This window comes from Podarcis gaigeae, assembly GCF_964106915.1.
Source record: "Podarcis gaigeae genome assembly, chromosome: 1".
Classification (NCBI taxonomy): Eukaryota; Metazoa; Chordata; class Lepidosauria; order Squamata; family Lacertidae; genus Podarcis; species Podarcis gaigeae.
Window position 1 is genome coordinate 92,119,567 of NC_139678.1, and position 15,389 is coordinate 92,134,955.

At 41.0% G+C, this 15,389-nt stretch overlaps 1 protein-coding gene and 1 long non-coding RNA gene across 4 annotated transcripts in view; one reads left to right on the forward strand and one right to left on the reverse strand.

Annotated features, from left to right (window-relative positions):
* Window positions 1–13,401, forward strand: part of PDIA5 (protein disulfide isomerase family A member 5) — a 142,265-nt gene extending 128,864 nt beyond the window's left edge. For all 3 annotated transcript variants that reach the window (XM_083744371.1, XM_083744370.1, XM_083744372.1), the window contains exons 16-17: window positions 8,344–8,478; window positions 11,796–13,401. In XM_083744371.1, the coding sequence (XP_083600497.1) occupies window positions 8,344–8,478; window positions 11,796–11,876 (216 nt within the window). In that variant the 3' untranslated portion in view covers window positions 11,877–13,401. The remainder of the gene's footprint in view (window positions 1–8,343; window positions 8,479–11,795) is intronic.
* On the reverse strand, window positions 947–8,346 carry LOC310852758. The gene is made up of 3 exons (XR_014568360.1): window positions 8,077–8,346; window positions 7,233–7,670; window positions 947–6,787 (listed from the first exon to the last, which is right to left on the reverse strand). It is a non-coding gene; the product is annotated as an uncharacterized lncRNA (long non-coding RNA).
* Window positions 13,402–15,389: the final 1,988 nt, after the last annotated feature.

Here is a 15,389-nt window from a genome sequence, read left to right on the forward strand (position 1 = left end):
TTCCCCCATCCCACTGATGCTCCTATATCACAACCCATGTCTTTCCTGAGTGCTTCATATTATTTAAATTAAAACTGGAAATTGTGGAAGGCACAAAAAGTGCCTTCCCACACAAGGAGACTTTTCAGCGGGGGCAGGGCAGAAGCTGCATAAATCCCTATTTGTTGTGCAAAGTTTTAAGAGTCCAGAATCATACTGGACATGAGGCAATGGTTTCTCTCAGACATTGCTCTCTCAGACATTGCATACTCCAAATATAGGCTTGGTGAATAAGGTAGGATTGCCATATTTCAAAGAGTAAAAACCAGCACACTCCAAGCTTCTTTTTAGGAAAATCTGAAAGTTGTTGAGCTCCCCCCCCCCCAAAAAAACTCCAGAAAACCCAAAAATGTTCAGTTTACTTGACTTATTTATTTATTCATTTTCTATTTAATATATATTCAGTGGGGGCGTAGGGAGCAGTGGAAACAAAAGCTGCTAATGTAGTATGTAGATCAAATGATTTTAATCCACTTAATATGGTGACGCTTTGCTGTTGTTGATTAACACCTCCCAATTATCAGGGGAATAGCAAAGCAGTTGGAGTAAGATTAGCAAAGTCTCTATACAAATAAATGGTTTGATGTTTTCAGGCCACATTAACATCATGACAAACAGACTATGCACTTGTACAATACAAGATCTCAGAGTGGCAAAATTCACAGGTCTTGGAGGTGCATACTTCCTTCTCTTTTGCATCTCACCCTTGATTTCTTGATTTTTATGAAACATTAGCAGAACATTTCTTCCCAAGGAAGTTGCTGGAGAGGGATTTATTATTTTTCCTATGGTAAACAAATAATAATAATAATAATAATAATAATAATAATAATAATAATAATAATAATAAATACATTTCAAAGAAACTTCTCATTTAGACAATAAAGGCTATAGGCAGTGCAGATAATGTTTTTATTTTTGCAACCAATGTTACAAAAGCCTTATTGAAATCAGAGTATGTTTCAAATTTACGTTCTTTTTCAGGGGAGTTGTGAAATTATCATAAAAAAACCTGCTAAACAGCCAGAAAATCATCTGCTGATAAAACTTCTAACCACCACTGTGATAAAGCATCAAGAAAAATATACATATAAAAATATATGGCATGAATGCAAGTTATCAAAAGTTCTAATGAAAAGTAATTATTAATAATTGTTTACACCTATAATGTCCATTGCCGGGGGGGAAACTAAACACACAAAAATGTTTAAAATGTGAAATTTGTTTCCAGTTGCATGCCATTTTCCTCCCCCCCCCAATTCAATTTAGCTATTCATAGTCCAAAACACCTTTTTTCTAGAAAGAACAAAGTTTTCTAATCAATAGGCAAAAAAAGAAGATTTCATTCGAGCCAGAGCACGTCACAAAATATCCCTAACCACTGCTGCTACCTGATTAACCAGGGGGTAAATTCAGAAGCATCTGTATGGTAAAATCATGCATTAATGAGTACTTCATTCATCACTACATACCTTAGACCACTTCCTCTCCTTTTGTACCATCGTGCAATTAACCAAGAACAGCTTTCTGACGGTATCATTCGTGTGCTCAGTTTGAAGAGCAAGATAGAAAACTCTTTCCCTAGAGGTCTGTGAAATTCCAGGGCTGAATGCTTTCCAGAAGAACTGTAAAAAATTCTTTTCAGGTTGGCATTCAACAACTAGGGTTGAACAGGCATCTGATAAAATGTAATTGGGTATTTTGTCAATACACTCCTCTTTTTCTTTTTAGCTGCTGATACTTGCTCAAGGACCTTGAGAAGGAATAGGATAGAAAATGAACTAAATAAATAATATTTAGATCGCCTTGCCCCATATAGGTCTACTCGATCAGCAGAACTGGCACGGTTACAGGTGCTGCATAATATTCCACATTTGGAATAAATCAGTCTTTTAGTGTGGAATGCCCTGCCTATTGACATCAGACAGGCACATTCATTGTATTTTTTCCAGTGCTTGCTAAAAACATTAGCCAGATATGTAGAATGTTTGCATGTGTTTTAATCTGTTTTTAGCTTATCAGTGATTTTAATTTTATTTGAATTTTAAAATAGTTGTTTCTACTGATAATTGCATTCCTTTTGTAAACCACCTTGTGTTTTTTTGAGGGTGTTTTTTTACAATTAAGCAGTATATAAATTTAGGCAGCATATAGCTTACAAACTTTTCTCAAATTAAAAGAGAGTGAGAATCTTAAGCATTAAATCATAACATAAAGAAGCAAATAACTATTTTGAGGAAATGATGCAATGGCTCAGAAACACTAGGAGTCTCTTTTTTAATGCAAAGCTCACTTCTGGGTCTTAATATTTGTGCAATAAATCTTGACTGTACCACTTGTAAATTTTGACCTGGGTATTTTTGCTTACTCACACATCTGTGTTACCTGTGAGATGGCCAAGGATGAATTCAAGTGACAGTAAAGTCAGCAGTGGCCGCTTAAAAACTGCTGGGTGATGGCTCTAATTGCATGATGAAATGCAATTATTTGTCACATCTGGTTACATGAAACCCAGCATCACTGCTTCCCTGTTGTGGGATCTTAGCAAAACTAGTTGACTTTTCCATGTGGAAAGTTGCTAAATGGGTGTTAAATGATGTTTGGATCCACCATGAAGTGCTGTGTGAAATAGAAATAGATTAAAATTGAGTTGTTGTTTTCAGTGATGCAGCCTAGAATTCCAAGGCCAGCTTCAATGCATGTGAAGTACAAACCTAAATTGGCTTTTAAAAAACGGGACCTAATGATGTGAATTATAGTCAGTGCTCTTTCTTTTCTTTTTTTAATAGAAAAATGGTTCTGGAACTCACCATAAAGTTGTTATAATAAGTGCCACACTTTTAACATTTGTGGAAGTGGGGTGTGTGTGAAAGTGCTGGCTGGTACTGTGTACCCTTGAGTACCCCCAGAAAAAAGGACTGATTACAGTAATTCTTAAACATTATAAAAGGATTTCTTGGTCCCAATGATAAAAAAACCACACTTTGTGTGTTTGCTCAAATCAACAAGAGGCTAAGCAGGATTTAACTATACACCAACTAGATATCTTAAGAGCTACAGTGTTAATTAGATAAGTAGCAGCCTTCCCTATAGTGGCTTTTTTTTAAAAAAGAGAGAGACAGAGAAAGAGAAAGGCAGCTATTTAAGAATGATGGCAATTGCTGGTTGCTTCTGATCTCTTGGGCACATCTTATATAAGTTCAGTTTGAGTGAGCTTATCTTTATGGTGTAAATAATATTTCTTAAGTCTGGGGACATGCCATGTGCTAGCATTCGTCTTAATGTTAACATTCAAATGATAGTTGGTGGCTTGTACATTTCTGTTGCTGGGATTATTTGGTCTGCTACTGTCGGTAAGTGGAGTTGGGCAAAGCTACCTTGTGGCTCAAAAATAAGCCATTTCCATGCAAAATATATTTTAAAATGTATTGGCTGACTTCCCTGCCATGCCAAATTTTAATCCATTACTGCTCCCACCCTCTGATATCCAAAAAGAAGAGGACTTTCCTGGACACAGGAAATATTCACAACCAAGTACTGAGGGGCCTTGCAAGCCTCCATAATTTCTTCCTATTGGTGGCTACCATTTGTGCAGACAGTACAGATTGTTTGTGCAGACAGTAGTGAAAGCCTTTGGCAGCCAGGAAAGCATGCATGTCTTCATAGATTCCGACTGTCAAAGACTCTGATTGTACTGCCATGAGGGGTCACTGCTGGCTGCATTAATCTTTTGACAGGCAGACATGAACAATCTAGGACAATCTAGGCTAGCAAAGGTTTGCTACAAAGGTTTCCACAGCCTCCACAGTTCAGATGATTCACATGAATGGCTAAGGAAGCGCCTTGACCTCAGGCTTCAAGAAATCTTGAGCATGCAGCACCTTCCAGGACTTCACCAGCAATTCTACTTCTTAATAGTAGTAGAACATACAGTAGCAATTTCATCAGCTGGTAGTGTTATTAGTGCACTTTCTCTTGCTTGATTTGTTAGGTTTCTGGCCAGGGGATGTTGCCTCCTGTTTCTCTGCTTGAGGCAAAACAAAAAGTGCCACCACCTATCTTCTCCTGCTGCTGCCAGCACTTCACCAGATCTCATTTTATTTTTCCTTCTAATATGAATCTTCCCTTCATAGAGAAAGGTGTAGGATAAGAGTGCACAACATCTTTCCTCTTGATGTTGTTGGGCATGCTGACTGAGGCTGATGGGAGGTGGAATCCAACAACAGCTGGAGGACATCACACTACCTAGCCCTACTATGGGAAATAATAACAAGTATGGACTCAGCCTAAATAATGCTGCTAGTTGTTCATAAGCTGGTCATTGAGATACTTTAAGGGGTTATAATGCAGCTGGGAAAATTAAGAGATGGGCTGAGGAAGGGTTTGCAAAGAGTGTATAAGGAGACTGACTGAGCTTTTCCTCAGTTGGGTTGCACGCTTCTCTGAGCTTTTGCGTTCTCTCTCTCTCTTATTTTGGCTTGGGGACTGCACCGCTTCATTATCCACAAAGAAAGACCATTTTTCAGTTAAACATTTACAAAGGGTTCCAAAGGGCCAGTCAGCTGTGTTGGAACAATCCCATTGAGAACGTACACTTTGAGTGGAAATGACAATCCTAAGTGGAAATAACTTTAACTGTCACATGCCAGCTGGGTATGCCTAAAGGAAGTGAACTGGCTTTGCTCCTGCCAGCCAAGATACTGGCCAGCTTGCCTAAGCCAGCAGATGAGTTTGCATTGACAAGTAAGCAACACTTGCTCACTGCCCAGCAGTAGATGGCTCTAGAGCAAAAGAAGAGTCATAGGCAGCAGCAATTCAAGCAAGGGAGTAATTAGGTGGAGCGCAGAGTGAACAAATGGAATAGAAAGAAAATGACTTGTCCAGAGCTGTTAATAACTAGTAAGAATGCCGCTGTAGGTGCATGTGTAACGTTTACTGCATATCACCAGGAAGTTAGAGGTCATAATGGAATATTAAATGACATTTAATTATGGGACTGCGGCTCAATAACAGCCCGGAAGGCAAGAGGGGGGTATTATGAGCAGATAGTCTAAAAGAAGCAGTGTAATGGAATCTTAAATTTTAAAACTGCATTAAATTTCCCTTCAATAGATTCTAGCCAGCAGTCACAATAAAATTAAAGTAGAAGGCTCCCATATCTGTATTTAAACGGGATTAAAACTGAACAAATGACTTTTCTCAGGAATGAGCCTGGCAGATGTAGTGAAGCAAATGTGTATTAATAGCAGTATAGTCTTAGAAAGTGCTGTTGCGGTAGTGTTGACCTATCAGTGTCCGCTAAAGGCAGAAGGATCATCTAGAGAGCCCTAGTGAGAGAGCAGAGCATTGCAGGATAATTCTTAGGAATTAACATTTGCCAGGCCTTTTCCTGAGACATAATGTAGCAGCTATAATGAAGTCTGTTGAGGCAGCATATGATAATACTTTGCATTACCTTTCAAATGTATATTTCAAGTATATCTTTCTTTATTTAAAAAATGTGTTCAAAGGAGCTTAATGTAATCTCAGTAATCCTTTGGTGGCCTTGGAAGATAGGCCAGTTTTATGCCCCTGTTTTGGAAGTTAAACTGACCTGACAGAATAGTGGCTTGTCTAAGGGTATGCGGTAAATTTGTGGCTCAGGTAGGATTTGATCACATTCTTAGCCACTGTCTCATATGCACATGCAAGAACCCAGTCATGTAGCCGTGCATATAATACCTGTGTGTTAGGACTTTGCCTTGGGATCTGAGTAATCTGCATCCAGCCCATCTTATAGCCAGCCTCTAGGAACTGAACCCATGCTCCTGAACCAGGTACATTATTTCTGTACGTTGGTTCAGTGTTGAGGTTTCCCCATCCTATCCCTGTCACTTGGATTCTGACTATTCCACTGATGGTTTAGGAATAGTGAGGGTTGTGGGTTGAACTTGGACTGGGAAGACCTGGAGTTCAATCTCCACTCATCCACAAAGCTCTTTGGGTTGCATATCACTGGATGGAATCCATCTGTTCCTCATGTGCTCACAGAAGAGCTCTTGATTTAGCTCCTGGTGTGTCCACCAGCAAAAGAGGAAAGCAGGCAATTCCCCTCCCCCTGCTACCTGCAGGCAAAAGTGCCCTCTGAATTTCTGTTCCAGATTGTTGGGGGACCCTCCAGAACAGGGTGGAAAGTGGTATGGAAGTCTACATGAGGACAGTGGAATCAACAGAGATCCCCTCACCCTTTTCATTAGCTGATGCCTTAATCCAAAGCTCTTCTTTCATGCAAGGGCACTAGTTGGATTTCACCACCTCTCTGCTTTACGTTAAAGGATGAAATGAGAACATCTCATTTATGCCAGATTGAACTCAACTGGGGGCAAGGTGGAGGTAAAATGTAGCAACTGAAGAAGGCACTATGGATGAAGCTACAGGAATAGCTTGGCCTCAGTAATCCATGCTCTTATAACCTTTCGTTTTTATTCCTGCCATGCATACTATGCAGGGCTGCCCTTGAAGACCACTTGGAAATTGCGGCTGGTGCAAAATGTGATGGTTCATCTCTTGAGCAGAGTCTCCAGTCAGAATAATCCTTCTCCAGTTCTTAAATATTTGCAGTTGTTTCCAATCCATTTCCACTCTGAATTCAAGGTTTTACAAATGGCATAAAAAGCCCTGGATTACTTGCATGAGGGAACTCTTCTTCCTGTATGTAGCAGTCCAGGGAGTTCAGATCCTCTATGGAGGCTCTCCTTAATGTCCTAACCTGTTCAGTTTTTGTTAATTGATTCTCATGAAAACTTACAGATTCTGGCTTCACACAATTAACTCAAGGCAGTGTCAATTTTCTCTTGGCAGAAAGCCAAGGTCTGCTTGACCTAGAAACTACTTACTCTGATTGGTTAACGACCAGCTCACAACTCTGTTCTCTAGGAATGCTAGCACAGTTTGGGGTTAGGTGTGTTAGGAGAAGAAGTGCTGTGTATGGTTAAGAGAGAGAGAGAGAAAGAAAGGATTTATTTTGCTTTGCTTTGTATGCAGAAACTCTGCTGGTTTTATTTTTCCTTTTAATAAATCCTGTAAATAGTTATTCTGAGTCTAGCTGACTAGTCATTTCCACCTCAACTAGCTTCTTCGCTGTGCAGGAAAACTCTGCTACGCTTGGGCTAAAGCCATTAGAGCTATGCCTGGCACTTCAAAGTTCCATGAACTTTGGGAATTACATGTAGGCAATCCTTTCCCCTGGCAGCATTCCTACTCTGGAATGGCTTCCCATCCACTGTTTAACCTGTCTGTTTGTTTGGAGCTTTGGCCTGCTTAATGTGAAACTGTTCACGTCCTGTTTTTATTGTGCTTTGCTGTGACTTTAAATGAGATTACTTTGTCTTATTGAATATCATTGTTGCCTGCCCAGAGAATGTTTGGATGTAGAGCAGGAGATCAATGAAACTAAGTACAGTACGTAGATAGATATCTAGTTGTTCTATGAGATGCAGTGACATTGCTCTTCATGCGCTTAAAGAATTGCTGTAGTTTAAGGGACAGGATCCTTTCAGAACAAACCTTGGTTACAGCTTAGTGTGCCGCAGCAGGAAACTTCATGTCCAGGAGCACACATGTTTGTGTGATTTCGCTCAACCAAATAGTGGCTTTGTATCATCCCTTTGTGTGCAAGTGGAAGGATTTTCCACTAATGCACAGGGGGGTCGCGGGTGGCGCTGTGGGTAAAAGCCTCAGCGCCTAGGACTTGCTGATCGAAAGGTCGGGGTTCGAATCCCCGCGGCAGGGTGCGCTCCCATTGCTTGGTCCCAGCGCCTGCCAACCTAGCAGTTCGAAAGCACCCCCGGGTGCAAGTAGATAAATAGGGACCGCTTACTAGCGGGAAGGTAAACGGCGTTCCGTGTGCTGCGCTGGCTCACCAGATGCAGCTTGTCACGCTGGCCACGTGACCCGGAAGTGTCTGCGGACAGCGCTGGCTCCCGGCTTATAGAGTGAGATGAGCGCACAACCCTAGAGTCTGGCAAGACTGGCCCGTACGGGCAGGGGTACCTTTACCTTTTTATCATCCCTTTGTGTGCAAGTGGAAGGATTTTCCACTAATGCACAGGGGGGTAAGGTGCTGGATATGCCCTGCGCACCTATGCTCAGGAATTGGCAAAACAAGAACACAGAATTCTGATTCTGGTAGTACTTAGCATTTGGAAATATTTTCCATATCTTAGTTTATGTGAAACTGCATATGTTTCATTTTTAAAGTATCTGAGCGCCATAGAATGGGATCACACTTGGTGACAGCTGATCTGCTTTTCCTTCCTGTGCTAGATTGCCTATGCTGCAGTGGACTGTGCCAAAGAACAGAACCACGACCTGTGTAAGCAGGAAGGTGTGGATGGTTACCCAACCTTTAACTACTACAACTATGGAAAATTTATAGAAAAATATAATGGAGACAGAGGGGTAAGTACATGGTGCTGTTCTAAAAGATGTACTGGTGTGGGGAGGGAGTATCTTTTTTAAGTGGTTTCATCAGCAAACAGTAAAATCACCACCAGCAACAATAGGGACATAATACAGAGCCAGTTATTTTGCCAATGAGTTTAATGCTTCCATTATGAATTCCTCATGACTGTGTCACCTTATTCCACACATAATGCATGCATTTAGCATCTGGAATTAACTCAGTAGAAAATTTTGGAGGCTTTTATTTTGAATCTTATAATTTATTAAAAATTTAGCACTAATGAAAATGCAAAAATTGAATGTCTGCCAATTCCACATCAACTCGTAGCCAATGTAGTGCAGAAGCTGTTCCAATGGGCTCTCCGTATTCATTAGGAATCTAAGTCTTTGGTTGCCCTGTACACATTTGGAAATTCACTACACACAGCCAAATGATAATAGATTGTTTGTTGGTTTTGTTTTGTGACCAAAACCCACATTTTCTGGGCAGTTTACACTGGGCACCTTTAGCTTGTGACCTTGATGTCTCCTTACATTTCAGGTTTTGCAGAGATAGATTATTAGCAGTTCACTTGTATCTTGAAATGGAGGAGACAAAAGTTTACCAGCTACTCGAAAATGCTCAGTTTAAAGGTCCATAGCTAGATTGTTAATAATTGCCAGGAGAAGATGGGGACATAATGTGAAAGATTGTTTTGTATATTAATATGGCCAGTAAATGTTGTTGAGAAACATATGGCTGCAATATTATTGCTGCTGGTACAAAAAAAATCTGTAGATATATAGAAAGAGAGGATTTGTGGTACGATCCTGTGGGTCTTCATTGAGCCTTTTTACAGGTTGTTCATGTGGGAATTCTGTCAGGATAACACCTCCACAATTTGATCCTTAATGAACTAAGCCATACTGTAAACTTTGTCATGGATCAAGTGTTGTGCTTTGCTTTTAGAATGAAGCTTTATCCGCCTAAATATAAATAACAGGGAATTGAGTTTAAGCCACAACATCTCTTTGGCTTTATAAATGCGCTTACAAAAGTAAAGGGATTTATGAAAACCAACAGATCTTGTTTGTTTGGCTAAGGAAGAAAAAAACAAGTGTACACTTGCTCTTTCAAAATCACACTTTGGGGGTGCGGAATCTGGCTAGTTGTCCTAGTGTTTAATTGTCCTTTTTGTTTTTTAACATCTGAGTTAGCACAGAGTGCCTCTCCATCTTCATTCTCTTACTAGCAGAGGGCTGCCTCCCTCTACCCAGCTGGAACCTATGTGCTCAGAGGAGACTGTAACTGCCAAGTGTTACTGGGAAATTGGAGATTTTGTTAAATCCTTTCGTTAGTTTAAAAATATTTCCATTTGTGGCGATGAGCAACTTGCCCTCCCCCCAGTCTCTTCCCTCCTAGGCCAACATTTCAGCTTATGTTAGGTAGTGTTATCCCTGTTGAGAGTAACTCTAGCAGTGCATCTTTGGTACAGCAGCAAACTGCTAATATACTGTCATTGTACTCATATGTTGCAAGGCTGTATTTATTACATTGAAAATAAGGATGCAATCTCTTACTAGCTCTCATTAAAAAAAAGTAGTCTGGGCTTCTCATATGCAGTGAAAGAGAACGTTCCCTGTGAAGTCAGTGGGACTCATGGCACTCACTTTGGCTCATCTGTCTTACAGGGCTCCAAAGAGGTATTGTGCTTTCGGCACAGGGCATGTCTAGTAGAATATTTATCTGGGGTCTTTCAACCATTGAGAATAGATTTAAGATAGATGTAGGAGGAAGGGGAAATTGCAGAAAATTACATTCCTGGTTGTTTTGCTGATGAATTCCGTCTCTCAGTCACCACTAGATACCACCCCCAGTCTTTGAACCACAGGCCCCATATCATATAGCAGTATTAAGAGTCCCTTCAGTTTTAAAAGTAATAATTGACCATGTGATGGTGGCTGCTGTTCAATAAATCCATGCACCTAAACTTCTTTGGATCCCAGACTGCTTCTACACTGCAGTGAGCCTGGAGAAAAGCAGATAACAGACCAATGCAATGTTGCTGTGTTGAAAACAGGACCTGCTAAGCACATCTTGAAGTGGAGCACTAAAAGAGCTTATTTTAATTGTAGTTATATATCCTTTTCAAATGTTACTTGGGTATTGGACATTTTGTTAGAAATGGAGAAAGAAACATCACACACAGCTTCACTGGGCTGGATAATGTGTTTCGGATAACACTTGTAATAGCAGGTACATTGCTAATCAAAAACTAGTTCTTTGGGGTGTTTACTAGGATCTCAAATTTCGCAACTAGTGGTGCGGAACATTCTGAATTAAAATTGACAGATGCAGCCGACAGAATAGCAGTGGTTCCATTCCCTCTGCATCATGTGCCCAAATAGATCAGATGAGTTGTCAGGTCTAATCTAAAGCCCTTGGAAATTAATGGAAAAGCTTACAGACTTCTGTGGTAGTTTGGCTCAAACTCTCGCTGTTTTGGGAGCATGACCTCATTATTTTGATCACTTACAAAGAGACAATATGCTACAGATTAAAGGCATAGTTCTTTGCTGCGGAATTCTCACAGACATGGCAGAATAACAGCAGAACTCCCCTGCCCTGCAAATTTCACGTTCATTTTTAGTAATGACTTGTTTCAGAATGTGGTTACACCTTTCAAGTGCTTTCACATGGGGGAGCTTTCACAAGGCGGTTTAATCATCTGATGAGTTTAGCTGGAAGCTTTTCCTTATAGTGATTATTCCATCTCAAAAATGGCTTGGCAGCAGAGGAAGCTTTTAAGAGGGGACTGAGATAATGAAGGACATAAGACCAAGTGTGGGCAGTGTGGGGACTGAACTGTGAGATTACCACTCTGAGGAAGGAAGATTATACAGTTTCTAGTGGTGGAGGCAGGAGGCTTTTGAAAATAGTGAGCCAAGACCAGGAGTGGGTGTTAGCAGACTGGAATTGGGGGAAGTTGTGTGGCAAGAGTGAGCCAGGGGAGAGGAAGGCGGCAGCAGCAGTGCACACCATGCATCCTTCACATAGGATTCTGGAAGAGTGATGAAGCACTTAACTCCCACTCTGACCCCATCCATCCATTCAGAGCAACCGTGATGCTGTAGAGTGTTGCTTTTACTTAAGGGAAGTGTTCAGTTTGTGACCAAATGGTCACTTGTCATATAAATACAAGGACCTGCCTTACCTGCTCCTTTTAACTCTCCCTGTGCTACTGCATGTTCATTTGCCTGTAGAAGATGAGTTGGAGTCCTGTGTTCCAGTTTCACTATGCAACCAATGCCTTTCTTTACCTCTCACATTCTAGGAGTCTGGATTCTCGACTTTCATGCGGACGCTCAGAGAACGGGACCATGAAAAGATAGGGAAGAGGAAAGATGAGTTGTAATTTCTGCCTCACGCGATGATTTCCACTGCACTGTGAATGGTCTCAGGGCCACTGGTACAATGCCTGGGATTCCACATCTTTTTAAAAAGAGAGACTTTGGTGTTTTTTTTACAAACAGCCATTTGCCATTTTGTACAATTTTGAAATAAAGTGAGATCATTTGATTTTTAAAAGGAAAAAAATAAATGACATCATTGTTGCCATATTCTGTTATGGAAAACGAAAAGAAGAGCGTTTTCTCTCCATTTGATGCACCTATGCCCATTTGATACTCCTATGCAATCTTTTTTGTAATCTGTAGGTTTGATAGTGATTTCCCCTGACAAGGTGATTTCTGCATTTTTTTTAATTTTTGAAGAATATTATATGTGAAATGGCTTTTAAAAATTGGAGGGTGAGGATGAAAGGAAGGTGCAATGGATCCATCAGGAGCAAGTTCCATGGAAACTGACAGAGCTTTGTGGTCCCGGTGGACTCTGCCCCAAACCTCTTCAGGTGCAGTTGTGTGCACAGCACTTATTTCAGGAACCAGGTGTGATTAAGTGCACTTTCAGTCCTTATAGTCCACGTACTAAGCAGACATCAGCCTGCACTGCTCACTCCCGCTCTGCATGGCTAATGGGACATCTGCCAGAACAGGGTAGTGTGTGGAGTCTGAATGACAGATCTGCCACAATTATCATGCAAGCATCTTTTGTAAGTGGGGCCTTTTCCAGGAACAGTGTGTGTGCATTTCTAGTTGTGCTCAGCAGTGCCAAACTGGTAAGACGACTAGTTGTGACTGGGACATGCTGTTGCGGTCTTGCAAGGTTACAATTCCTTCCTAGAGAGATGGTGGGGGGGCAATTTTTAAGGTGCTCAGGGATAATAGGGAAATAATGAAGAAGCATTGATTGGCCATTTCAGATCTTAACTGACTGTAGGGGTGGTTTTAGTTCTGTTTTTGTTTTTTTTAATCTGCCGTACTGTTTACATATCTTTATAGAATGTGTGGGTTATTTCAAACAAATGTCTCTGCATTCGGCACATATCAAGCACCGAATGTCTCTCAGTGTATGTGTTTGCTCTCACGTTGTCCAATGCTCCTGTAAGCATAGGAGTGGTGTAGCGCAGGTATAAATAAGGTTCTACTTAATTTATGATCTGACCATAGGAACTGCGTATTTGCTAAGCATTCCATTTGACTGTTGACAGAGGCACTGATATTTTTGATATGAAGAAACATCATGCAACAATACTTGTTTACGTTCCAAAGGCTTGTCTATGTGAGTTAACTACAAAAGGAAAGTATAATTTTTTTAGAATTATATAGAAGCAAGTTGTGCTTAAAAAAAAAATGTTTAGCCCCTTGTCAGTGATGTAAGAAAATAACAGCATTACTAGAACTAGCTTTTAAAAGTCCGTAATTATGTGCAGATTCTGTGAGGTGAGGGTGATCTGGACATTGTGTCTCCATGGGATTTATTATATTTTTTGTGATTTCCAATTTGATCAAAAAGAATAAAAGATTGAAAATATGCTCTAATTGCTGCCTTTATTCAACATTTTGTAGGCCAGATTGCCTGAAGCTGCTGTGCTGGTGACTAAAAACCATTTCTGCTAACCGTTCTCGCTAGTCACACCGGAAAGGTCAAGCATCTCCAGTCTCCGCTTCCATGTTTTCAAAGTCCCTGTGGGGAAAGAACAAAAGTCTCCTTGCCACTGTCTTGCCTAACTGTTAAGGCAAGTTACAAGTAACAAAAGAGTCTTCCTAAAGCTGTTTCTCTTGACTCCTCTGCTCCATCTGGTGGAAGATGCAGATAAATTCAGGAAATCTGTAATGAAATAAAACCCACAGCCTCTCTACCTGGGCTACTTCTTGCCAGTACATAGATCTGCAGAATTGTAAAGTTGGAAGGGAATACAAGGGTCATCTAGTCCAACCCCCTGCAATGCAGGAATATTTTTGCCCAACGTGGGGCTGAGCCCCACAACGCTGAGATTAAGAGTCTCATGCTCTACCAACCAAGCTATCCTGCAGGAAATAACAAGCTGTAGAAGAGTACATAGGTGCATGGGAAGTGATTAGAGCCCATTGGTTAACTGAAATCTGGTGTTCTTCCTTACAACCTTGTAGAAACTTCTCAAGTGCAAGCAGAGGCACTGTAGGTCACCTGAAGAGGTTCTGTGAGATGAGTTCTGCTTGAGAATCACCTGTAGAAAGATCAGGGTTTTAAAGGAATGTTCCTTGCTTCATAATAGTCTCAGCTCCATCAAAGGAGATAAAATTTTCCTTACTTCACTCCATCAATTTGGGGTGTCCGTTAGCAATGAAAGTTGGATCTAGCAACTAACAAACTTGCTGGAATACTTATAGGATGTATGCATAGAAAGGGGGCAGTAGTGGTACAGATTTGACCCACATACACTGTCACTTTTGAATATAGTATGCGTAAAACGGCATGTATGAAGCCGAGAGTGTCACTGGAGTATTCTCAGTGGAGAAACAATCTCTACTCACTGTCTGCTTGATCTTGCTTCTTTTCACTCTTGTTCGGGCTCCACATTTTATCTGGTCTGGATTCTCACTTTTTAACAAGCTACCAGTGGCCTGGTTTTCCTCTTATGTATTCATTTGAATGCTAGCGAGCAGGGAGGTCTGCATTGATGACCTGCTGTAAAGCCCAGTTGTCATTCAGGTGATCTACAGCTGGGAGGGGAAGTGTGTGGGGGGGGGGTCATCCTTCCCACCTGGACATTTAGCAAAGTTATGTGTTTAAGTGCCGCTGACATCAAGAACATCAGAGCCCTGCTGTATCAGGGCCCAAGCCCATGAGCCCAGCGTCCTGTTCTTACAGTAGCCAACCAGATGCCTACAGTAAGCCTGCAAGCAGGACCTGAGAGCAACAGCATCATCCCCATGTGTGATTCCCAGCAAATAGTATTTGGAAGCATCCTACCGCCCAACAGTGGAGCTGCAACATTCCCATCATGGTTCCTTGAATATATTCAATTAAACTCAATGGGAATAATGCTTAATTTTAGTTTGATTGTACTCTCTCTCTCTCTCTCTCTCTCTCTCTCTCTGTGTGTGTGTGTGTGTGGTGCTTTGCCAGACTTATTAAATCATATGTGATTTTCTCCTGGCCTTCGCTCTGTTAGTGAAACACTAACTCTCAAAACAGTGCACTTTTGTGCTGCCGAGGGAGACTGTGGGAGGAGACCTCACAGGAGTTCCCACTCCGCTTTTCATTCTCAATGCACTTCCTCCTTTTTCTCTGGCCCAATTATTGCTTCTATGTATTTGGCACTCATTAATCTGCTGGAGCCCCTGCTATGTAATCAGTGAATGATGATAGGGTGATTTGCCTTGTGTGGTAGTAAGCTTGTTAACCATAACATAAATCTAAGCAATGGTTCCATGCCAAACAGGTTCTTTTATTAGACTCCGCATGAACTTTCCTATTAGCCAGACAATTAGCTGTCTGGAAAATGAATGGTGTTTCTCCCCCCACCCTTCTTTTCTCTATAGAA